The sequence below is a fragment of the Ochotona curzoniae genome, unplaced genomic scaffold (genome assembly GCF_017591425.1).
Source record: "Ochotona curzoniae isolate NIBS_2020 unplaced genomic scaffold, NIBS_Ocur_1.0 contig_48, whole genome shotgun sequence".
Classification (NCBI taxonomy): domain Eukaryota; kingdom Metazoa; phylum Chordata; class Mammalia; order Lagomorpha; family Ochotonidae; genus Ochotona; species Ochotona curzoniae.
The window spans coordinates 254,386-278,471 of NW_024466391.1; the positions used below are offsets into that span (position 1 = coordinate 254,386).

At 58.4% G+C, this 24,086-nt stretch overlaps 1 protein-coding gene across 1 annotated transcript; it reads right to left on the reverse strand.

Annotated features, from left to right (window-relative positions):
- Positions 1-279: 279 nt before the first annotated feature.
- On the reverse strand, positions 280-17,746 carry CTCFL (CCCTC-binding factor like). The gene is made up of 10 exons (XM_040988173.1): positions 17,279-17,746; positions 16,563-16,788; positions 12,108-12,278; positions 11,488-11,621; positions 8,396-8,516; positions 7,459-7,608; positions 5,493-5,653; positions 3,798-3,980; positions 1,108-1,222; positions 280-443 (listed from the first exon to the last, which is right to left on the reverse strand). The coding sequence occupies exons 1-10, from the start codon at positions 17,744-17,746 to the stop codon at positions 280-282; spliced, it is 1,893 nt and encodes a 630-aa protein (XP_040844107.1).
- Positions 17,747-24,086: the final 6,340 nt, after the last annotated feature.

Genomic DNA, 24,086 nt, shown 5'->3' on the forward strand with positions numbered 1-24,086 from the left:
AGCCCCAGCCATTCTGGCCATTTGGGGAGTGCGCCAGCAGACAGAAGGTAAGTCTCTAACTCTGCCTTTCAAATAAATAAAATAAATCTTAGAGAAAAAAAAAAAGACTTAAGGTTCTTATAGAATACTTGAAATATTCAGCTAAAACTTGGCTAACAACTCTAGGTACTTTCTCAAACTTGGGGAGAACCATGACTGCCCCGTCAGGCACTGACTAAGCCCTGTAGAGGGGCAGTGGAGCGGGGGTCTACGGCATGCGGGGCCAGGGGCAGGGCCCAATTACTGGTCCATTGCGTTCAGCAGCATCTCGCACGTCAGGCCTTGTTCCGGCTCCTGGCTTCCAGCCGCGGGCACTCCGTCCAGGGCAGGATCCAGCACCTCAGGGAGCAGTCCTTCCTTCGGCACCAAGGCCTCCTCCCACGCAGCCTCCTGGATGCCAGGCTCTGTGTGAGCACATGGAGAAGGGAAGCCCGGAGCCGGGAGTGAGGCACTGCACCAACACAGCTGGAGGCCGTGGCACGTGTCCTGGTGCCATGACAGGTGTGCCGGACACAAGCTTCCGGCTCCCAGGACACCACCTGCCGACAGGCTGGGGCTTCTCACGGTCAGCACTGGGGGCCTGTGGCTCCCTGCAGCGTGAGCGCGTGCGCATGCGTGTGTGTGTGTGTGCGTGTGTGTGTGTGTGTGTGTGAGCCCAAGCCCAGACTCCACCCCCTGGAGGCAGGAGCCTGTCATCCTGTTTTCCCCCAGTCACTGCGACACGCCCCACGGGTGCAGGGCAAGTCACCCCTGGCCAGGGACCGCGGCCCTGCTGCTGCCCAAGCTGTCTGCACACAGAGGGACACGGCCCACAGCCAGCTGCTCCCCAGGGCTTGTGTCCCTCTGGGCCATCAACCCGCACCAAGTCCCCACTCTGCGCCTGCGTCCTGCCTGTGGCGGGGTGGGATGCTGAGGGCCTGCTCCACCCCCGCCACCACAGCGGGCGGTGGCACCCGGCGCCTCCCCGTTCCCCTAAGGTGGGCGGCAGACAAAGGGGTCCCTCTGTCCCCCACGTGGCAGCCCAGAAAGTCACCATGAGGTGAGCACAGCCTTGATTGACACAGGTACCTTCTTCCCTGAGCGCTGCCTCGGGCGCGTCCCTGGCCTTTCTCCTTCTCCTGCCCTGGGCCACCGCTGCCTGCCCCGGCGGGTCGCACTTCTCGGCGTGGCGGTTCATGTTATTCTGTCAGGATGACACGGGACGCGGGTGTCGTGAGCACGACAGGTACGGGAGAATGCAGCCACGGGCCTCTCACCAACTCACGCTGAGCTGGCCACAGGCCTGTGTGCGCGGGCGGGTCCAGCCAGAGCGGCCTTATTTTAGAGTGTTAAAGTAGCACTCAATGAAATTGCAGTTTCTGCTTTTGGAACCCTACTACCACCTAAAGCACAGACGGGGTAACCCAGAATTTAAACCTGCCAACTGGATGAGCGATTTCACCGCCCCACGTATGTCCTTCCTGATCCCACTGGATGCGGCAGTCGCAACCACTCAATCACACGTGACCTACACAACAAAAAGGAAAGCCAGGGTCTAGCGCTGTAGCATAGCGCGTTAGGCCTCCACCTATACAGCCTCCATCCGATACGGCTGCAGGTTCAAGTCTTGGCTGCCCCACTTGTGCTCCAGCTCCCTGCTAATGGTCTGGGAAAGCAGCTGCAGAGCGTCTCATGTGGGAGATCTAGTTAGAGCTGCTACCTGAACCAGCCCAGCTGGCAGCTGGCGGCTGGGGAGCGACTAGAGCGTGGAAGAGCGACCCTTCTTTCTGTGTAGTCCTGCCTTTCCAATAACTTATTGGAAAGAGCTAAGGATTTCCTGGCTAAGCTGATTAGACAAACGTTTGGATGATTAAAATAAGTTAGAAAAGCAGTGACTATTTGGAAAGTTCACAGGTAAAAGCTGGTCATGTGTCTTCAGTCTGCTGATTAATCTCCACTGCAGCTTCATGCTGCGTATAATCAGGGGTTCCGGTGAGGTGGGGGCATGCCCACGGGGGCCGGGGCCAGCCCGCCCGCCCACTGTCCGGTATGTCAAGTTCTAGGGGACATCATGTGTCTGCTCGCCTGCCCGCTGGTCACTGGCTGGCTGCGTGCTGAGTGCACCTTGCAGCCGCAGGAGTAAGAGGCTGTGGCAGAGACGGCTGGGGGCTGGGGGCTCCTCCAGGGTCCCCGGGGGAGGTCAAGGCCCCCTCTACGAACATGAGAAAGCATCTTCCCCAACCTCACGTAAAAACACCTGCACATACACACGTCTGCACACGTACGTGCAGGCATGCACATGGGGACACACACGGGGACACAGACACATCTACACACAGGGACACACGAACACGTTTACACACACACGGGGACACACAGACGTGTTTACACATACAGGGACACATGGACATGTCCACACACATGCATATACACAGACATGCACACCACAGAGTGCACACGTATGCACACACATCAAGGTGCATGTGATATGCACATACGTGCACACTCACACACATGAACAAGGCTGCCCGTGACGCCGTCAAGTTGAGGGCCGAGAACAGCTAGCATCAGGTTCGTGTTGCCAAAAACACCCCCAGCCTTTAGACAGTCACTGGGTTAAGCAGAAAGGAAGCTGCTGTGGCATTCAGGCTGTGCTGCACTCAGGTCATGCCCAGGTGACCAACGCTACGTCCGGGCTATTTCCTAGGAAGCTGGCGGGGCCCTGGCAGCCCCCAGATCTCGAGGTGGCAGTCCCTGCTGGGTGATCGAGGAGGGAGGTCTGTGAATAACTGACTTTTCAAACAATTAAACTGGATTCAAGGATCCGTTCGTGACCCCTTAACAGCGTTACTGAGACAACTCCCACACCACACCGTTCACCCAATTCACTGTTGTCACAGGTAAAGCTACCAACTGCGACACCAGCACGTGGGCATTGAACTGTCCCAGCTGCTCCATTTCCACTCTGGGAAAGCAGTGGAGCAGGGCTCAAAGTCTGGGCCCCTGCACCCACGTGGGAGACCCTGAGGAAGCTCCTGGCTCCTCGCTTCAGCCTGGCTCAGCCCTGCCTGCTTTGGATCTGAAAATGAACTGGCAGATGGAAGTTCTCTTTCTCTCTTTCAAACACATAAATCAATCTTTCCGTGTGCTCACAGAACTGATGTCACCATGGTCATGGAGAGCGGCCCAGAGTCCCAACACACAGATGCCGAGATGACAAATGCCTGGTGTCTGGGTCACGCAGCTTTGACGTGGTCCACGGTGTAGACACAGTAGCTAAGATAGCCCCTCAAGGAATGCCACTGGTGGCTGACACCTGAGCACAGCCCCACGGTGCTGCCCTGAGACCACCTGGCAAACAGGTGTGATTTGCACTTGGGGAAACAGTCTAAATCCAATGTGTAAAAACAGCTGGACTACGACATGCCGGGCCTCGAGCTCACCTGGGAGGCCAGCATTGCTTCAACTGGCCCATCATGGCCACTGGGGCCATTTGGGGAGTGAACCAGCAGATGAAAGATCTTTCTCTTCAAACAAGTAAGTCTAAATAGATAAAACATTTAAAAACCGACTAGAAAACACTACATTGAACTGGTGCTCCTTAGGCCATGTGACAACAGAGAGCCCCTTGCCAGCCTGGAGCAGGTGGCGCGGTCCCTTCTCAAAGGGCAAGGGAGCCCATGCTCTCCTCAACCCTTCCCGCACCTGTGGCTCCAGCAAGCACCTTGCCAAGACTGGTGGGACGCCACACAGGGTGCTGCGGGGCCGTGGGAGCTTACCCAGCGGGAAAAGCCCTTGCCGCACTTGGGGCACTGATGCACAGTGGGCACAAAGCTGGCATCATGGTACTTCCGGAAGTGGACATTGAGCAGCTGCTTCTGTCGGAAACACTTATTGCAAGAGAGGCAGACGAACGGCTTCTCGCCCGTGTGGGTGCGTACATGCACGGTCATGTGGCGTTCCTAAGAGGCAAGGCGACAAAGATAGCTCACCTACCCTGGCACTGCTGCTGGGCACCCCTGAAGGCCAGGCTCTGCGGAAACCCCAGCATACAGCCAGCCCAGACCTTGCCAGGCCAGCAGGCACCAAGTTCTAACTGACCTCCTGGTGGGGCCTCCGAGGGCCACGCTACAGCACCTATCCTGCATGGGACCCGGACTGCCATGCAATGACCTGCAGCTTCCCAAGTTGACCCAGGGCAGACATACCCTGGAACCCTAAAACCTAAATGTGAGAGCAGGAATTCCACGTCCACTGGGACTGGATGCACTTGAAATATCCACACATTCTCCCTCTGCTTTCTGAGAGGGCGCTCACGCATCTGTGTGCTGCTTAGAAAGCAGACAAGGAGCCAGTCTGAATTCTCAGCCAAGAGACAACTAGAGAATTAAGCTCAGATTTACAGGAGCGAATGGTTTCTAAAGTCAGGACAAAAGTAAGCATAAAGTCACGGCAAAGGAGGTGCTGTGATGTTCCAGGTCCTTGCATTGCCACCAGGCTGGCTGGCAGAGCCTCCCCATGCACCTGTCACCTTGCCACCCCTCCAAGGGGCAGTGTCACAGGTGCTCAGTGGTGCTCAGGCCTTGTCCCCCACCTTCTCCCCATCTTCCATCCCCCCAGTGCCCTTTCTTCCCCTCTGGCCCCTCCCTGTCTCGCCCCTCCTTCCCCTCCTTTCCGTTCTCTCACTCGCTCTGCAAGGCTCAGTTTTCTAGATTCTCTCGCCAGGCGCAATCATGTTACTGCTAACGTCTCAGTTCAGGGGACCCCGTCGCCCTCTGGTATGTGTGCCAAGTGCTCCACCACAGGGACACACAGGGTCCTGCTGCTACCTGTCCTCCGAGGAGATGCAGTGCTTGGGGCAGTGGTCAGTGATGCGGGCGCTGTTCCCAGGCGCCCTGGGCTCTGGCAGACGGGAAAGCGGGGTGGGGTAGGCTGTGCCAACCTCCCGGTTCTCACCGCCCACAGCACTAAGCAGAAAGCCTTCGGGCCCGGATCGAGCGAGGTCCGTAACTCCCGGTTACGTCCAGGACATGGAGCAAAACTGCCCTTCGTTCTGCGGCTGTACCAAGGTGAGGGATGCAGTGGGCATGCCATGGCACCCTCAGACACCTCTGCTCCCACCCTGCCAATGTGAAGCAAAGGGTGGCGGCTGCCTGTGCTGGTTGTGATGCAGCCTGAGCAGCCCTGAGGACCCATCCCCTGCAGGAGTTGCTGTTTCCAATGGTAGCGCTATGAGCCAGGGGGCTTTCAATGTGGCGGCCTCCTGCCAAGGACCACTGCCGCCTCCTGCCTCTCTCAGCCGCCGACCACTTCCCATCACAGCCCACCGCCACCTGCCACAGCCTCCCACTGCCCACAACTGCTCACCGCCTCCCAGCACGGCCCACACCCACCTGCCACAGCCTCCCACTGCCCACTACTGCCCACTCCCATCCCACAGCTGCCTCCCACTGCTGCCGCCCTGCAGGTGGCACCTGCTTGCAGGCATAGCTGCAGTGGCTGCACTTGAAGCGCTTCTCATCCCTGTGGGTCTTCTGGTGCTGAAGGAGGGCATAGCGCTCGTGGAAGACAGCCGGGCAGTAGCGGCACTTCAGCTCGGTGGTCTGGTAAGTGTGCAGGTTAAGCAGATGGACACCTGAAATGGAAGCCAAGTGTGAGGCACCACTCACCACTGGCTGCTGCAGGGCCTGCTCGTTCCCCAGGCCAGCAGCCCTCAGCAAGGCACTACTCATGCCAGGAGCCAGGGGCTAGGGGCCAGGAGCTATAGGCCAGGAGCTGGGGCCCACGGGCCAGGAGCCGGGGCCCACAGGCCAGGAGCTATAGGCCAGGAGCCGGGGCCCACAGGCCAGGAGCCAGGGTCCACGGGCTAGGAGCCGGGGGCTAGGGGCCAGGGGCCAGCTACTGCCCTGCTCCCCTATATGCAGGGGCGGGCCCTGCAGGACAGTTGGCCTCACTCACCCCTGGCCTTGCCCACTAGGGTGGACACATGGCACGTGGAGGGGCAGCCACATCCAGAGAAGAACCATTCTTCACCGAGGGCCATGTGGATATTTGTAAATCATTCACAGGACTACTCCCATCACAGTGTGTCTGAAGGCGGCATCAGTGGGACACGACTAGGAGGCCAGGAGGCGGCTACAGCCTCAGACACACTTGGGAAGCTCAGGCACATGTTTCCCAGACAGGGATGGGGAAGTAGGGCTCAGCATGCACACAGCACCTCAGTGTGTGCACACAGCACTCAAGTGTGTTCACACGACACCTGAGCGTGCACAGCACCCACGTGCACACAGCCGAGTGTGCTGCCCAGTCACTTGAAGCAGTGGCCACTGTCCCTCTACCAGAGGTCAGGAGGGTCCCGCGGGCCTTGATGGCGTCAGCCTGTGGTCTCGCGGTCTTGTGTTGTTCATGCTTTTCCGGCAGCACACACGGAACGTTCTCTGACAGAGCTGGACTCCGGGGAACATTCTGTGATGTTTCAGGAACATTTCCCCAGTAAATGGACAATGAGCCAATTGTGCCCCATGACGTCTCATGACGTCACTCTCCCACCAGGGAGAGGATGAATCTCATGACATCATTCCTTCCCGCCCCCCCCCCGGAGTTCCATGACGTCACTCATGCTCCCTGGGAAACAAACAACCCAGGGCCACCATGTGGACCCTGGGGGCGCCCCGAGGGCAAGCTCACCGCAGGACACCGTGGTCACCATCTTGGCTCTGAACGAACACACACACACACACACACACACACACACACACACACACACACACCGACACACACACCACATACACGCACACACACACCACACACACACACCACATACACACACACACACACACACACACACACACACACACACACACACACACACACACACACACACGGTAAATTCAAATGCCCGCGACAGCTACTGCGCGTGCGTTGCAGGCAGGCGGGCTCTTGCTACGCATGCGTACAAGGAACGGATTGTGAAACTGCAGCTCTGCACTCTGGCCGCTAGATGGTGCCATAGCATCGCTGGAAGAAAACCCTCCCAGGCACTGCAAGCTCCCTGCTCCACGGCCCCACAGGCCCCACAGGCCCCACAGCCTCCCGGCCAGCATTGCACAGTCCACACCACAGTCCTGTGGCTGGTGATGCAGGGTCCACATCCCACAGCCCCACGGTCCCATGGTCCCACGGCCAGCTCAGCAGGGTCCACACCCCATGGCCTCCATGGCCCCGCGGTCCCACGGCCAGTGCAGCAGGGTCCACACCACAGTCCTGTGGCTGGTGATGCAGGGTCCACGTCCCACCACCCCATAGCACCGCTAGTGCTGTACCGTCATCCTTGCCCCATGGTCCCACAGTCCCACGGCCAGCTCAGCAGGACTCACACCCCACGGCCCCAAGGCCCCACGGCCCCACGGCCCTGCAAAGTGGTAGCGGGACACTCACGCAGGTCGCTCTTCCTGGCGATGAGGGTGGTGCAGTGAGGGCACTGGTACTTGGGGACGTTCTCGCTGTGCTTCTGCATAATGTGGATCTTCATGGTGCCACTCTGGGTGAATCGGGCGTGGCACACGTGGCACTCGTACGGCTTTTCTCCTGGGACATGCGACCAGAGGAGGGTGGCCTCAGCTCTCAGGCCGTGCCTCACCCAAGCACCCTGGGGACCCTTTGTCCAGGAGTTCAAGTCGTCACGCCCAGGCAGCCCACGTGGAGTGGCTGGGTCTACACGGCTTCCCTGGCCCCCGGGGGCTCAGGATGGCCAAGGGTCACCTCCAGCCTTAATGACAGACACGCGTGAGCGTATTCCCGCTGTGGCCGCACACCAGTCTCGGCACCCTGCAGCCTGAGTGCTGAGCGAGAATGAAGGTGCCTACAGCCATGGGGTGCATGCTTTGGGGGGCTCTCTGCTCGTCCCAGGGTCTGCGGCACAGCATCACACGGCCCCCGAACGTCACACAGAGGTGGACTGGCCCCACTCTGTGAAGAGACGCACATGTCGCTTCAACTTCAGTCCAGCCGCCACAGTCATGTATTTCCAGTCCAAGATTGTTTTTTAAAGTGAAAGCAAGAGAGCGTGAGAGAGATCTCCCTCTGTTCACTACTTCCCCGGTGCTGGAGCCAAAGCCTGGAACTCCATCCGGGTCTCCAAAACACTGCCTCCCAGGGTACCCATCAGCAGGAAGCTGGCGTCAGAAACTCGAAACCTGCCTCTGACGCGGGATGCGGGCAGTGTCAACTGCCTAGCCCTGAGGAGGGGCTCGTCCAGGCTGGGCACCCTGCTAGCCCTGAGTTGGGGCTCGTCCAGGCTGGGCACCCTGCTAGCCCTGAGTTGGGGCTCGTCCAGGCTGGGCCCCCTGCCAGCCCTGAGTTGGGGCGTGCTCACCTGAGTGGGTCCGCATGTGTCTCTTCAGCTTGCAGGCGTCCTTGCTGGCGTAGCTGCACAGGCCACACTGGAAGGGGCGCTCGCCCGTGTGTGAGCGGATGTGACGCTTCAGTTTGCTTGCCTGGCAGACAGACGAATGACAGGTGCTGGGGGCTGGGGCGTGCACCGGAGCCACTCGGTGTGAGGATCCCGCCTGTCATGCCAAGCACGGTACATCCGAGGGGTGTACCAGGGCCCCTGGGGCACGAAGCCCTTGGCTGTAACATGCAGTGGCTACGAGCCTCTACACCTTGAAGCCAGAGGCACAGTCGGCTGGCCCATGCCGCACTTGCGTCTATTCCACCTTTTAGGGCGACACAGCTGCAAAGCCCAGACCGTGCTGTGGCAACACCACATCTGCCAACAGTTCTGTTTCTGCGTATAAAGTAAAAATCTGGAGGCATGCGCTGGGTGCTGCAGCAATGCCAAGGGGCCGACTGCCTCCAGCTGAGGTGCACCTGGGGTGGCCTGCCTCCCTGCCAGGAAGCCTGGTGGCAGGGCCTGCTGGGTGAGACACGCTTCAAGTGGGGGAGCAGTGCACCCGCTCTGCCCCCGCTGCTTCTGCCTGCCAGAACCACAAGCCCGTGCTTTTAACAAGAAACGGGGCCATGGAGTGAGAAGGTTCCAGCAGCAATGTGAGGCTGAGGAAGGCCACCCCCTCTGCTTCCCCAACATATGAAGTAAGCGGGAAGAATAGTTGACATCAGAAGAAGGACCAGGGGCAGACAAGCTCCAAATGACACATTTGGCTTAGAGTTTTCAGAAGAAAAATGACATTTTCAAGTGTACTAGCAGCAAACGAGAGAGAAAATTTAAAATGATGCCATGAAAGGCTCAAGACAGATAAGCATAGGAATGAGCACAGTGGAGTGGGGGGCATCATGATGTGGGGAGCACCGCAGTGTGGGGAGCACCACAGTGTGGGGAGCAGGGCAGTGTGGGGAGCACCGCAGTGTGGGGAACAGGGCAGTGTGGGGAGCACCGCAGTGTGGGGAGCACCGCAGTGTGGGGAGCAGGGCAGTGTGGGGAGCACTGCAGTGTGGGGAGCACCGCAGTGTGGGGAGCAGGGCAGTGTGGGGAGCACCGCAGTGTGGGGAGCACCACATTGTGGGGAGCAGGGCAGTGTGGGGAGCAGGGCAGTGTGGGGAGCACCGCAGTGTGCAGGGCACCGCAGTGTGCAGGGCAGTGTGGGGAGCACCGCAGTGTGGGGAACAGGGCAGTGTGGGGAGCACCGCAGTGTGGGGAGCACCGCAGTGTGGGGAGCAGGGCAGTGTGGGGAGCAGGGCAGTGTGGGGAGCAGGGCAGTGTGGGGAGCACCGCAGTGTGGGGAGCACCACATTGTGGGGAGCAGGGCAGTGTGGGGAGCAGGGCAGTGTGGGGAGCACCGCAGTGTGGGGAGCACCGCAGTGTGGGGAGCAGGGCAGTGTGGGGAGCACCACAGTGTGGGAAGCAGGGCAGTGTGGGGAGCACCGCAGTGTGGGGAACAGGGCAGTGTGGGGAGCAGGGCAGTGTGGGGAGCACCGCAGTGTGGGGAGCAGGGCAGTGTGGGGAGCACCGCAGTGTGGGGAGCACCGCAGTGTGGGGAGCAGGGCAGTGTGGGGAGCACCGCAGTGTGGGGAGCACCACATTGTGGGGAGCAGGGCAGTGTGGGGAGCAGGGCAGTGTGGGGAGCACCGCAGTGTGGGGAACAGGGCAGTGTGGGGAGCACTGCAGTGTGGGGAGCAGGGCAGTATGGGGAGCACCGCAGCGTGCAGGGCACATCCCAGCTGATAAGGCTGGAGCCAAGCCTGGGGACTGCAAAGGTGGGTGCCATGACGGCCATGCCCAGGCCAGCCCTGCCTGGCTGCGTGTAGACCCTCCCGCTGGGCAAGGAGCAGGACCTGGGGTGGCATGCTATACGACGGCCCTCCGGGTCTGTTCTCATAATCCCCCATTCCCCGTTCCCGTCACAACCTTTAGGTCACATGAGAACACATGTTTTAAAAATAGTACTAGCTGAAAACATTCTTGGCATCAAATTCTGCCTGTCTGTGACATTTCCTAATTTCTGCCACGGCACACAGGGAACGTTTGTAAACCACAGCCCTTTTGCTTCGTTACCCCCGGGCCCGGGCTCTGACCCACGGGGCGCCTTGGCACGCGTCGGAGTGGCTGGCGGAGAAGGGGCACTGGGAAGTCACCGTCGCCTCTGCTTCCCTTTGTGCAGCACGGAGCGAGTCTTCTGTCACATTACACAAAACTATCAGGCTGAAAGTCAGCCTGTACGGCCCGCCTGGCTTCCGAGTCTCTCCTGCAGGGCCGTGGCAGGCTCGGGGCTCGGGCCGGGGGGCCAAGGCAGGCTCAGGCCCTCCTGCAGGGCCGAAGTGGGCTCAGGCCTCGGGGCTGTGGCAGGCTCGGGCCATCCTGCAGGGCTGTGGCGGGATTGGGGCTCGGGCTGGGGGACCATGGCGGGCTCAGACCCTCCTGCAGGGCCGTGGTGGGTTCAGGCTGCGAGGCTATGGTGGGCTCGGGCCCTCTTACAGGACTGTGGTAGGCTCGGGGCTCAGGCCTGGGGCAGTGGCAGGCTCGGGCCCTCCTGCAGGGCTGTGGTGGGCTCAGGCTGCGGGGCCATGGCGGGCTCAGGCTGCATGACTTTCAAACCTTCGTGGGTCTCTGCAGCCCAGGGGCTGGATGCTTGCCAGCTCCGATTTAGGGCCTTGGGAGGCACACTGGCAGGTACCAACCAAACAGTCCAGTGGAAATGACTGTGGCTTCTAACGGAGGTGTGACAGGAGGGCTTCTGTCTGAATGGCAATGGGCGGTCATGTCCACCCACGCCCAGGGTGTGTGGGCAACAGTGGGGCCCAGCAAGGCTCAACCAGAAGTGTACACCTTTAGCTATGCCTTCTATGAGCGAGTAGTTAAAGAAATAGGATTTCTCCAGTTGCATCTGGAAAATGGGAGCACGGTATTTCTCGCGTGAGTTTGGGACGGACTCATCGGGGCCACACGTAGTCTCCACGCTGTCCCATTTCCTCAGCTGCTGCTTCGGGCGGGCAGGGGGACACGCTTACCTCCACGCTGGCATACTTGCACAGGGAGCACTTGAAGGGCTTCTCGTGGGTGTGCCTGTACCGCCGGTGGCGGACCAGCTCGCCGCTGGTGACAAAGGCCATGTCGCAGTCCCCGCACTTGTAGGGCCTGTTTCCTGGAAGAGCAAAGCCAGACCGAAACTCAGAAGGCACAGCAGAGTAGCACCTGTGGCTCTGCCATCTCCTTGGCTACGCTAGGTTCAAATAAGTGAACAGGGCAGATGGCGTCTTCGCGGGAACCTCCCATGTGCAGGAGAAGCTGTAAAATTCAGCGCTCTTGGCCAAGGCACAAGAAGAGAATAAGACATGGACCCTGCCCACTGCGGGCCTTCGCCCACATGTGGCCAAAGCCATAGACGGCCCCGAGCCGGCCACCCCAGGGTGCTGCGAGCAAGGCCAACGCCGCAGGGGTGGACCAGCACAGCTCCAGCAGTGGCTCCTCACAACACGGCCATTTTGACCTAAGCCAGATTATGCCAACAGATAGCACATTTCACACATGCAGCTGGTGGAGGGCATGGGGAACCACAGAGAGTGGCTGTGGCCCAGGGCCACCAGTGCTGTAGGGGACACTACTGTGGGCTGGGGGGCATGCAATTCACCCGTGTGCGTGTTAATGTGGTTGCGCAGGAGGCTGGCCGTGCGGAAGGCCTTCAGGCACAGGTGACATAGGTGTGGCTTCTCGCTGGAATGCGTCTTCATGTGACGCTTTAAGCTCGAGGCCCGAGAAGAGGAGAAGTCGCACACATTGCAGCAGAAGGTCCGGCTCGCTTCTGTAAGAAAGGACAGAGCCCGTAAGCTTGCACACGCCGGCTGTGCTCAAGAGCTCATGGCAGCTTGGCCCCAGCTCGATTCTGACTCACGTGCAAACAAGGCATGCTACTGACACTGACGGGCTGATCGGGACAGCCCAGGCAGCAGGAGATGGGCCGACTTCCACATCCGGTAAGTGACGCACCAGGCGCTTGAACCACAGGAGGAAACGCCTCCAGGTTGCAGGTGCCCATGCACTGAAGTGGACACAGCACGCCAGTCCAAGAAGGACCAGTACCAAAGATGACTCCGTCACTCTGCAGCCCCCACCCAGCCGGGACCAGGAAAAGGGTGCTGGGCAAACCGCAGCCCCAGTCACACATGGCCACTCAAACTGGGGAAAAATGGTTAACACAAAATAAAATGTAAACCCCGCATCCTCCGCTGCGGATCACAGACGAAGTGCCCAAGGGCCTCGGGGGTTAGCGGCCACAGCCCATCGTCTCAGCAAGTTCATCTTGGACAGCACTGGCCTGGCAGACAGGTGAGAAAATCTTCCTCTAACATGGCTGCAAGACACCCACTTCCCAGGTGGACCTAACAAGGCCCAGCAGGATGCTGGTCGATGGTGGTTTCCTGATCATCACTCAGTCTGACCACGACTTCCTGTGGTGGAAACCAATACAAACCATCGGGCAAAGGACCAGCGGTCATCCTGGGTTTCCAAGAATTCCCAGAGAAAATTCCAAATAAGACAGTTTCCAGGGACTGAGATGCCGGAGCAGAACCAGCATGAAGCAAGGACCTGGCGCGGGTGGAGCTGCGGATGTAGACGTAAGAGCAGCACATGGCGCGGGGAGTTAACATGGCAGGGCAGGGAGCGTCACCGTCCAGCTCTTCCACAAAGCCCAGGGCATTGCACCAACTGCCACATGCTGGAAACAACCAGAGGACCATCTGACTCCACAACACCAGGCAGGCTCGTGGTAAAGAGGGAGCCCTCTGGAGTCTGGGGTTCTCCTGGGCTCAGTCCTTCTTCCTAGCTCAGCCATGTCCGTGAAAACACCACCCTGAACGCACAGAGCCAGACCCGAGTGAACCGCGGTTTAGAGACTGGTTAGTATCACACGCCCACAAGGAAAGCTCGCTGTGACCTGCCCTGAGTCCTGGGAGCATCACTTCTAAAGGCTGGCCTTCGTCTCCTGTGACTCGGGACTCCCTCAGTGCGGAGCAGGCTACCTGGGTGAGGTGGACGAGCAGAGGCTTGCTGAGAGCACTTTAAGGGAGTGGATAAGACGGACAGCAGCAGACTGCACAGTGCTCTTGCAGGAATAAGGGCTTGGAGCTGCGACCTTCCGGTCGCGGAAGCCCAGCGTCAACACGCAGAGTCCCCAGCAAGTCGGTGATCAGCTTCCATGTTCTGTCCTTTCAGGTACTTAAGATCTCGTCCTATGCATCAGTGACCAAGAGACTCCAGCAGCCAAAGCAAAGCACACACACTTCGCCTGGTCCACAAAGGGTCCCACACGGAGGGGAAGAACGGTTAATGGAGCTGCCACGTTCTAACGCTCAGGTCTGACTTTCTGCAAGTAATCACATGGCCCACAAAGAAAGACGCAAACATGGAAGCCTGTACAGAGAGAGAAGAGTCCACAGAAACTGCTTCTCTCTGAGGACAAGGTGGACGTGCTGGACAAAGGCACCAGGCGTACTGGAAAAAGACTTTAAACCGGTGACTTCACACACATGCCAAGACAACAAATAAAAAAAACTTTAAGAAACAAAAAGAAATCACGAGAATGACGGTTCATCAAATAAAAGCTATAAATAAACAGAAAGTTTGAAACTGAAAATTCTAGTAACTGAAATGAAACATCCATGAGCAGGGCTCAGCTGAAGAAAAAGGAACAGAATCAGCAAACTAGACCAACCGAGAATTCGCCATGAGGAATGGAAAGTGTCCCGGATGGGCGGTGCCCAGGACACTGGTGGCACGGTGCAGTGGTCTCAAGGAGTGGTGGCGGAAGAGCGTGGGAGCTGTGTGTCCCAAAACAAGACGTACGTGCAAAAACCTTAACAAAGTTTAGGTAGCGTCTACATCAAACGCAAGCAAACTGCTGGAGCACAAAGCAAACACAGCCCCAGAGCAGATCATAAAAAATGACTAAGAGATTAAAATCGGACACAACAGCCACCCAACACAAAAGAAAATGATAGTGTAAGGACTAATGGATTTTTAAAAATGACATTTTGTTAAAAAACAAAAATGAAGACAACAGAGTAGACCAGACCCTCAAGTTCAGAGTCTGGGACTGGCAGAAAGAGCTAAAAGCACGATCCAACCATTTGAGATTAATTTAAATTCAAAGACACAAACAGGCTGAAAGAGACGGGATGCCCAGGGTGAAGGGAAAGTGAAGCAAGCAGCCGAGACTACTTCACCTCAAGCAACACGGACAACAACCTGTACAAAAGGCATAAGGGATCAATCCATCATAAAGACAAAAATTATAAACACATACACAGCTAGTAACACGGTCCTCAAATACTTGAGGCACAAAGGTTGAAATAAAAACAAAAATTGAAGGTCGAAGTACACTCTCTTAACAGTAGCCAGAAACTTTCAAACCTCACTTAGAAAACTACAGAATTGGAACCGAGTGAGGAGACAGAATACAGCATAACCCAGCGGACGCACCATCTCGGGAACGGTGCATTCAACAACCGCAGACCAGACAGGCCTCTTGGAAGCACAGGGTAAGTTCCACGGGGCACCACGTGCCAAGCCACGAACCACACCACAGAGAGCATACAGAAATCCTCTATGCCACAGAGCACGCCACGGGCAGAGGGCGTGCGGAACATCCTCTGGACTGCAAGGAAATTAGAAATCAACAGAACATCATGGGGAATGCGTAACACGAGCAAGTAAAACAACATCTCAACAAGCGTGGGTCAGAGAGATCCGGAAAAAACGAGCAGTACTTCAAGATGACTGGGAGTGAGCACTCGAGACGAAGACCACGAGCTCAAGACACTAGGAAAGAAGAAAGACTGCAGACCCGGGGCGCTAGAGGGTAAACCTAAGCCAAAGCTGGCAGAGGAATGAAATAATTCACATCAAAAAACAGAACAGTTAAGGAAACATCAGCAAGTGACAAACTTCTACCTGGAATTTTGACCAAGGGGAAGAAAAGAACATCCGCATTATTAAATGAAGAAGGAAAGCAAGGATGATGCTAACAACGTCACATAAACTCCAAGGATTATGCAAAAATATGAACGATTACACATACATATATCAACAAACTAAGAAAGCCCAGATGAAATCCTACAGACAACTACTAAATCCGGGCAGACTTAACAGTAAAACGACTTATTATAAAAATTACAACAACCAGATGGTTCTACCAATGAACTCTAACAAAAGCTTAAATATAACAGCGAAATCTTCTCCAAATACAGGGAAAAAAAAAAACCAAAACAGGACCAGAGGAAACACTCGTTAATTCTTCTGAGAATGGTGAGAATATTTTGGGAACGAGGCTGTGCGAAATGTGAACATTTAGGAGCTAGGAGTTGACAAAATTAACGTGTGATCCCTTGAGTTAAATATGTGAGAAATTACACGTGGCGAGAGGCCAGAAACTCAGCCTCCTCCACAGTAATCCAGGGGCAGGGAAGCCCACGGAAAGGCCCGGGCGGGAGCAGGTGGGCATGCGGACAGCACGTGCGCGCCCATGGCCCTTCCTGACCTCAGCCACCTGCTACCGGCAGGAAGCAAAGACGCCTCCCACTGCACGTGCGACTCTTAAGCAAGAAACCATTTCTTTAAACACGCTTCGCGGGCCAGTCCTGCCGCTCGCGCTGCCGCTGGCTGCTTTATTCCGGCTTGAACGCAGGCCGGGCTCCTGCCTGCTGCGACCCCCTGCGAGCCCGGCTGCCAGGAAGCCGCACAGCCCTGGAATCAGGCTCGCGGGCCACTTCCAGAGGGCTTCCGCGGCGCTTCCCGGTGCCCACGCAGTGCCGTGTGCTGCCTCCTGCAGGAGCTTCCTGGGCCTGGTGCCAGCTGCCGGCTCCCTAGCCTGCCACGCGGGGGTCAGAGCCAGGGCACCACCTGCGGGCACCTGTCACCGGCCGTGGACGGAGGGTTTCTGCACGCGACTCACCACACAGAGCACGAGTTTAAAATCTCCCCCCCATTCGGAAGTCACCCCGTCTACACTTCAGCAAGCTGCGGTGCGCCGCATGGGGGCCCTGCCAGCCGCGGCCCAGTCACCCCGAATGCCACGGGGCCTGCCTACCTTTGGTCTCCTTGTCCCCCTTGGCAGGGCCGGCTTCCCCCACCTGTGTGGGGGCGGCACTGGGCTCCTCTCCGCGGCTCTCCACGTTCAAACTTGAAATGGTCAGAAGGATTTCGTTGCCTGCCTCGTCCGCGGGCTCGGCCTCCAGGAGGAAGAGCTGCTCGGGGGGCACGTCACTGAACCCTCCTGCCAACGCCAGTGGCTCCTCCTGCTGGCTCCTCTGCAGCTGGGGGACAAAACCAGACACGCCACACCTCTCGCCGAGGGCTGCGTGGACCACGGTGTGCCGAACGACAAAGACCAAAGGCCGTGCGTGGCCACGACGTGGCCTTACTCACGTCACATTAGCGGTGTTGAAGTGCACCACAGTCTCCACTCAGTATAAGCCTTCAACATCACCACCAAAGGGCAACAGGGGCCTGGTGTGATGGCCTAGTGGCTCAAACTTCAACCCCATGTGGGTGCCGGCGCGTATCCGGGCGCCCCGCTTCCCATCCAGCTCCCGGTTTGCAGCCCAGGAAAGCAGCGGCTGACTGCTGTGGCCACGTGGGGGACTCTCTCTATTCAGAAAAAGGGGAGTCGAGGCAGAAACAGGACCTAGGCTTCCCCGGGACGATTTTCACTGCGTTCAACCGCAAACTGTACAAGGAGCCCCCACCCACACACGGCGCAGGGCGCAGGGCGGAGGGCGCAGGGGCTCCCGGGGCCAGCCCTACCTGGCCGGCCAGCCCGACGGCGCCCTGCTCCAGCACGTGGAACTGCATCACGCCCAAGTCCTGCAGCGGGCACAGCTCCTCCTGGAAGGCCACGCACGCCTGCCCCTCGCGCTCCTCGCTCAGCCACAGCAGCGAGGGCAGGCCGGCCACCGCCTCCCGCAGCAGCGCCTGCACCTCCTGCGGCGGCTGCGGGCCCAGCCACTCGGCCTCGGGCAGCCCCGCGCCCCGGGCCGGCAGGTGCACGCTCGGCAGGCCCGGGCCCGGCCTGGCGGGCTGCGGCGGGGAGCCTGGCACCGGCGCTGGCGCCGCTTGCGGGGGCCCGGGCTGCGGGGCCTCCAGGCCGCCGGGACTCGGGCAGCCCCGCACCCCGCACAGGCTGTCGGCCTCCTCCTCGAGAACTCTGGCCGGCATCAGCTCGAGCTCCTTGATCTTGGTGAACTGCTCGGGGGAGATGCCGCTGGCTGCCATGATGGTGGCCTATTTGAGAAAGAAGTAAGCTGAGCTGCAGGCCCGGAAGGCTGTGGACCTGACTGAGTTCCGACACGGGGCTGGTCCCGCAGGGTCAGGCCTGGCTGATCCAGCGTGGTTCCCGTAAGTCCAGCAGCAAGAGGCCCAGCACGCTTTCGCCCGACATTCTAGAACCAACAGGTCTGGAGCCATTGCACATTCGACCTGGTTGAAGGTACGCCGGGCCGTCGGGGCAGAGCACGCTGCACGCCAGCAGGCGAGGGCCTGGCAGCTTCTCCCCCTTGGCCCCGGACGACCCCGTCCACCCAGACCGGACCCGGCTTCCCGGGCCACTCCCGACCCGACCCCTTCCGTGGCCTTGAGGCACCCCCACCATCCGTGGCCGCAACCCCCGACTTCGGCCCGCCCCACCGAGCGCCCCGCTCCACCACGCAATGGCAGGAGCTCCAGCGAGAGGCCGCTCACCGCCCCGTCCTGCGTGGGCTCTGCCTCGGCCGCGGGTGGGGCAGCTTGTGGACCGCCGCCTCCGCACGGCTCAACGCGCAGGCGCCAGGTGCGAAGGAGGGGGCGCGGCGTGAAGGGGCGGGGCCGGGGTAGGGGTGCAGCTGGGGGGTGGCGGGAGAAGAACCCCGAGTGGGAGAATGGCAAGGCCTGAGGAGTGGGCTAGGTGGGGAAGAGGTGAGGGGGCATTGAGAGGCCTTGGAAGGAGAGATGTGAAGGGGGAGGCCCTGAGGGGGGATACTGAGAGACCTGGACGGGGTAGGAGTATTGGGGGATGGACAGACAAGGAGCCTGAAGGGGGCGCTGAGAGACGGAGGGGGGATGGGAGAGGTGGACAGAAGGGGGAGAGGGAGTCACTGGATGGGGAGGAAGAGGAAGGGGAGGGAGCTGGGCCTGAGAGGGCGCTGAGAGACCTGAGGGGTTGAAGGGAGGGACCTGGGCCTGAGAGACTTGGGGGGGGGGAAGGGGAAGGACCTGGGTCTGAGAGACCTGGGGGGGAGAGGGGGGACCTGGGCCTGAGAGACCTGGGGGGGAGGGGAGGTCTGAGAGGGCTGAGAGACCTGGGGGGGTTGAACGGAGGGACCTGGGCCTGAGAGACCTGGGGGGGTGGAGGGGGGACCTGGGCCTGAGAGACCTGGGGGGGAGGGGAGGTCTGAGAGGGCTGAGAGACCTGGGGGGGTGGAGGGGGAGGGGCCGGGTCTGAGAGACCTGGTGGGGGAAGGGAGGGACCTGGGGGAAAGGTAGGGGAAATGTAGGGGGAGAGGCCTGTGTGAGCTCTGAGAAACTGGGGGGAGGGGGTTGAAGATGAAGGGAAGGATGGGGCCTGAGAAGGGGAAGGAAGAGGAGGAACCTGAGGTGGGAAGGAAGGGGAGGGACCTGGGGAGCACTGAGAGACTGAGGAAAGGAGGGGGAGGGGCCTGAGGGGGGGAGGAAGTGGTGGGCGTGAGAGGGGAAGGAAAGAGAGGAACCTGAGGGGGGGAAGGAAAGGGCGGGACCTGAGGTGGGGAAGGAAGGGGAGGGGCCTGGGGAGCACTGAGAGACCTGAGGAGAGGAGGGGGAGGGGCCTGAGGAGAGGAGGGGGAGGGGCCTGGGGAGCACTGAGAGACCTGAGGAGAGGAGAGGGAGGGGCCTGGGGGAAGGAGGGGAGGGCCTGGGGCACTGAGAGCTGAGGAGAGGAGGGGGAGGGCCTGAGGGAGGAGGGGGGGGCCTGGGGAGCACTGAGAGACCTGAGGAGAGGAGAGGGAGGGGCCTGGGGGAAGGAGGGGGAAGGGCCTGAGGGGGGAAGGAAGTGGTGGGCGTGAGAGGGGAAGGAAAGGGAGGAACCTGAGGGGGGGAAGGAAGGGGAGGAGCCTGGGAGGAGGGGGAGGGGCCTGAGAGACCTGGGGGCAATGAGACAAGGGGTGGGGCTATGAGTTGGGGAAGGGGAGGGGTTTGAAGGAGGCACTGAGAGGGGGAAGAGGAGCGGAAGTGGGAGGAAGGCACCAAAGGGATGGGTGGAGGAGCTCTGGAGGGCCGGGAGAGGCACTGGGGGGGAGAGGATGGCAGTGGAGGGGGAGGTCCTGAGGGGAAGGCTGATCAGCCTGGTGGGGAGGAGGACAGGAGACTGAAGAGGACAGAAGGGTGCTGGGGTGGAGGGGGGTAGGCGGCGTGAGCGATGGGATGGGAAGAGGGGGGAGTGGACAGAGTTGGGCACTGAAGGACCTGGGGGCGGGAATAAGGAGAAGAGGGAGGAAGGAAGAGTACAGCACCAGAGCCTCGGGTGGGAAGACAGGTAGGGCTGGGCCGTGAGGGGCAGGGGAGACCCCAAGATGAGGGTGGCAGGACAGGAGGACTGTGGAGACAGGGGAGTGGCTGGGGAGGGGGAGAAAGAAGGGGGGACAGCTGGCAGGTGCCATGAAGGGGAACCCCGCCCGCGCAGGGGTGGAAAGTGGAAGTCAGTGGAAGGGATGGAGAGTCGGGAGGCGCTCTGAGGGGATACGGGGTGTGACGGGGGAAGGTGGAGAAAGAGGCGCCGTTTCTGCGATGGGGGAGGGGGGGCTGTAGCAGAGGGACCCGGAAAGGGAGTGGCAGCGGTGGTGGGGGTAAGGTGAAGTGGCTGGGCGCCCCCTCCTGGTGAGTTGGGGAGGAAGCGTCCTGTGGCCGGCCTCCTCCCACCTCCACCCCGTCCCAGCTGTTTGTTCTTGATAAAATTGTGAAGGAAAACGTCTCAGTTAAAGCAGGTGGGAGGATGAGGATGGGAGGTTTTTACTTTCTGCCTTTCAAATAAAAGGAAATAAAGACTTTTTAAAAATCAAAATGTCCTGGCGCCATGGCTTAGCGGCCGAGGTCCTCGCTTTGAACGTGCTGGGATCCCATATGGGCGCCAGTTCTAATCCCAGTGGCCCTGCTTCCCATCCAACTCCCTGCTTGTGGCCTGGGAGGGCATTCGAGGACTGCCCAAAGCTTTGGGACCCCTCACCCACGTGGGAGCGCCGGAAGAGCACCTGGCTCCTGGCTTCAGATTGGCGCAGCACCAACCGTTGGGGTCACTTGGGGAGTGAATCATCATATGAAAGATACTTCTCTCTCTCCTCCCGCTATATATGTCTGTCTTTGCAATAAAAATAAATCCTTAAAAAAAAATAAAATGGTTCTTTTTGTGTTAAGTACATCAATTATTTTTATGCAAATGAGTTACCTGCATCATGGTCTCTAGAAATTGAGTCCATGTCTCTATGTATGAAAGAAGTTCGATTTTGGAGCCAATGGGAGAATAAATTAACATGCAGTTTGCTTATTTAAAAAAATCATGTGGGTGTGGGTTTTACATTGTGTTACAGTGTGAAGCACCCCATGTGAAATATGTGAAATATGGCCCGAGCCCCAGCGCCTCCACTGCTGGCCGGCTCCATGCAAGGGGAGTGGGCCAGGGCTTGCCCCTGCCACTCCAGTGAGAGACACGGACGGAGATCCAGACACTTCCTGGCCCCAGCTGTTCAGCTGTTGGGAAGGGAATCAGTGGATAGAAAATTCTCTCTGTCACTTTGCCTTTCAAATGAAAATAAATAATTTGTATAATTTAATTGACTTGATTTGAAAGAGGGACAGACAGAAGTCACCCACTTGTCTACTCCCCCAGTGCCTGTTACAATCAGGGCTGTTTGAGGCGGCAGCTGGGATCTGGGAACTTCACCCAGCTGCCGTATAGGGGTGCAGGGACCCTCGTACCTGAGCCACCCCTGCTGCCTGACAGGTACCCGCTAGCGGGGAGCTGGAATCAGATCCCAGAAGGCAGGACTCCGAACTTAGCAACTAAACGCAGAACAAGGCACCCCAAGAGGTGTCTCACTACCTGACCAAATGCACCTGCTGGTTTGTTTATTAAAGATATATATATATACACATACACATATATATAATTTGGAAGTTACAAAGAGACAGACACACAGAAGTTTTTCATCTGCTGGTTCACTCACCAGGTGACCGATCATCCTGCAGATGGCCAAGCTCAAGTCAGGCCAAAGCCACGGACCTCACTCAGGTCTCTCTCATGGCTGGCAGGGACCCAAACAGTTGGGCCATCTCCTGCTGCCTTTACAAGGCCATTAGCAGGGAGCTGAATCGAAAGTGGAGCAGCCAGGACACGAGCTAGCATGGGGTGCCGGCTATGGCTTTCTTAGCTACGCCACAACACTACTCACCCCCTTATTTATCATCTATCTATCTGTATCTATTTATTTATTCCTTCCTTTTTATCTCTCTCCCTTCCTTCCTAACTTACTTCCATCCTTTCTTCCTTCCTTCATTCCTGTGGTTTACAACATTTCAGTAAATTGTTCTGGCTTATTTTCACTTTTTCTTTGAAAATTCAGATTAAATTTTCTTGTTTGTTGATTGTGAAACGATCTATCTGTATGCTGGGGGAACAAAACCCAGGGAAGAAGGCAGAGTTGGAGGTAGGGGGCCTCCCCGATCTGCAAGGACGGTGAGAGCTGGCTGGAAGCCTGGCGTTGTGGGGGCGGCTGCTGTTTGATATACTGTGACAACAGGGGCCAGCTGCCTCCCACCTCTGGCCAGGTGGCTGGCTGCACTGGTGAAGTGCCCTCCGGGGCTTGCCACCCCACCGCTCCGTGGAGCTCTTCTTATTGGCACATGGCGTCTGCTCAAACACTGCCCCCTTTTCAAGAGCACAGAGGGTAGAACTCCGTTTGGTGTTAACGAATTTCAAGTAGCAGCAGTGACGCATGCGTGAGTTGGGACTCCCGGGCGGTGTGTGTTAGCACTGTGCCTTGATTCCATCACGCTACCTACAGTATCCAGAGGAGACAAAGATTGGAAGGCCACTGGGAAAATAGTGGGATAGAATAACTTCTTTTAAATCATTGAAATGAGTTTTTCTGCTTGAACAGTCACCACCCAGTTAGTGCCTTCTTGGCTAATTTGCATTATTGCTATAACACTTGGGCAGCCAGGCAGTTTTTCCAGTATTTATGTTATAGATTCGTGTGTAAAATTTTCAAATAACAATGAAAAGCACATAAAAAAAGCAAAAACAAAACCAAGGAGGTGTAAGGTCTGGGGCGGGTATGGATGGGGAAAATGAATTCGAGCTGAAGGGAGAAGTAGTATCTAAAGGGGCGGGTGGGGAGAGGGCTGCTTCTGCCGGGTACCCCTCCCTTCAGTGAACTTTCAGGGATCTCAACAGGCAGACAGATGCTTGCATCCAGTGTAGGGCGGAGAAAGCAGTGCTGTCCCAGAGCCTGGCCCTCCGGGTCCAGTCTGCGTTTCTGTCTGCTTCCCCTCCAGTGCCCACGCAGGCTGGCTTCCGAAGGCTCCGCAGCAGCTGCAGTAGAGGGCTGCTCGTGGTCCCGGCTGCACACAGGGCTCGGCTTTGCCATGGCTGGTGTCTCCGCCTGGTCCTGGATAGGGGAGAGCCAGCTCCTGGGCACCGGGCAGCCCTGCTGAGACCCAGGCCCTTCTCCTCGTGGCAAATGCCGCTTCCTCGCTTGCAGGTGGCCAGCCTTGGGTTTGTCCAGTGCCCGCCACAGAGCAGTCAGTGGCTTGCTCTGGCCAGGTGAGGCTCGTGTTCACTGTGCGTTTTTGAGTTCATGCCAGGGCTTCCACCTCGTGGGGCCAAGCTGGTTGCCTGGCGGTTTCCTCACATTGCAGCTCTCCCAGGAAAGGAAGGTCCTGGCGAAGGAGGCATGCCTATGCAGACCTGCGGTGTCCTGAGACTTCAGGAGAAAGGCCCTGTGGGTGGGCCCTAGACCAGGTAACATATCTGGAGATAGGGTTTTCAGAGAGGTGGGTGAGAAACAGGTGGAGAGACCAGGGGAAGATACCAGGGAAGTGTATGGACAAAGGGAAGCCCACACTGCCCCCTGTAGGCCAGGAAGAGAGGCTGCAGGAGGACCAAGCCTGCTGACCCCTTGACCTCGGACTTGTGTTTTCAGAACTTGGGCTGTCTAAGCCACTTGGCATGGTGGTAGGCGATGGCAGCCCTTGCACAATGACTCAGTGACACAGGGACAGGGACCAGCGCTGTGCCTGGGGTGTTGGCATCCCGTCCGTGTGTCCGTTGGATCCCAGCTGCTCCCTGCTGATATGTCTGGGAAAGGAACGCAGGACGGTCCAAGTGCTTGGGCCCCTACACAGGAGACCAGAAGAAGCTGCAGTCTCCTGGCTTTGTATCAGCCTAGCTTCAGCCATGGCAGCCATTTAAGGGAGTGAGCCAGCAGTGGAAGATCTCACTTGCTATCTCTCTCTAACTCTGCCATTCAAATGAGTAAATAAATGTTAGAAAAGGCAGGCAGCTGTTGTGGCTGAGAAGGCCACCCCAGCACGTGGTCCTGACGGGGTG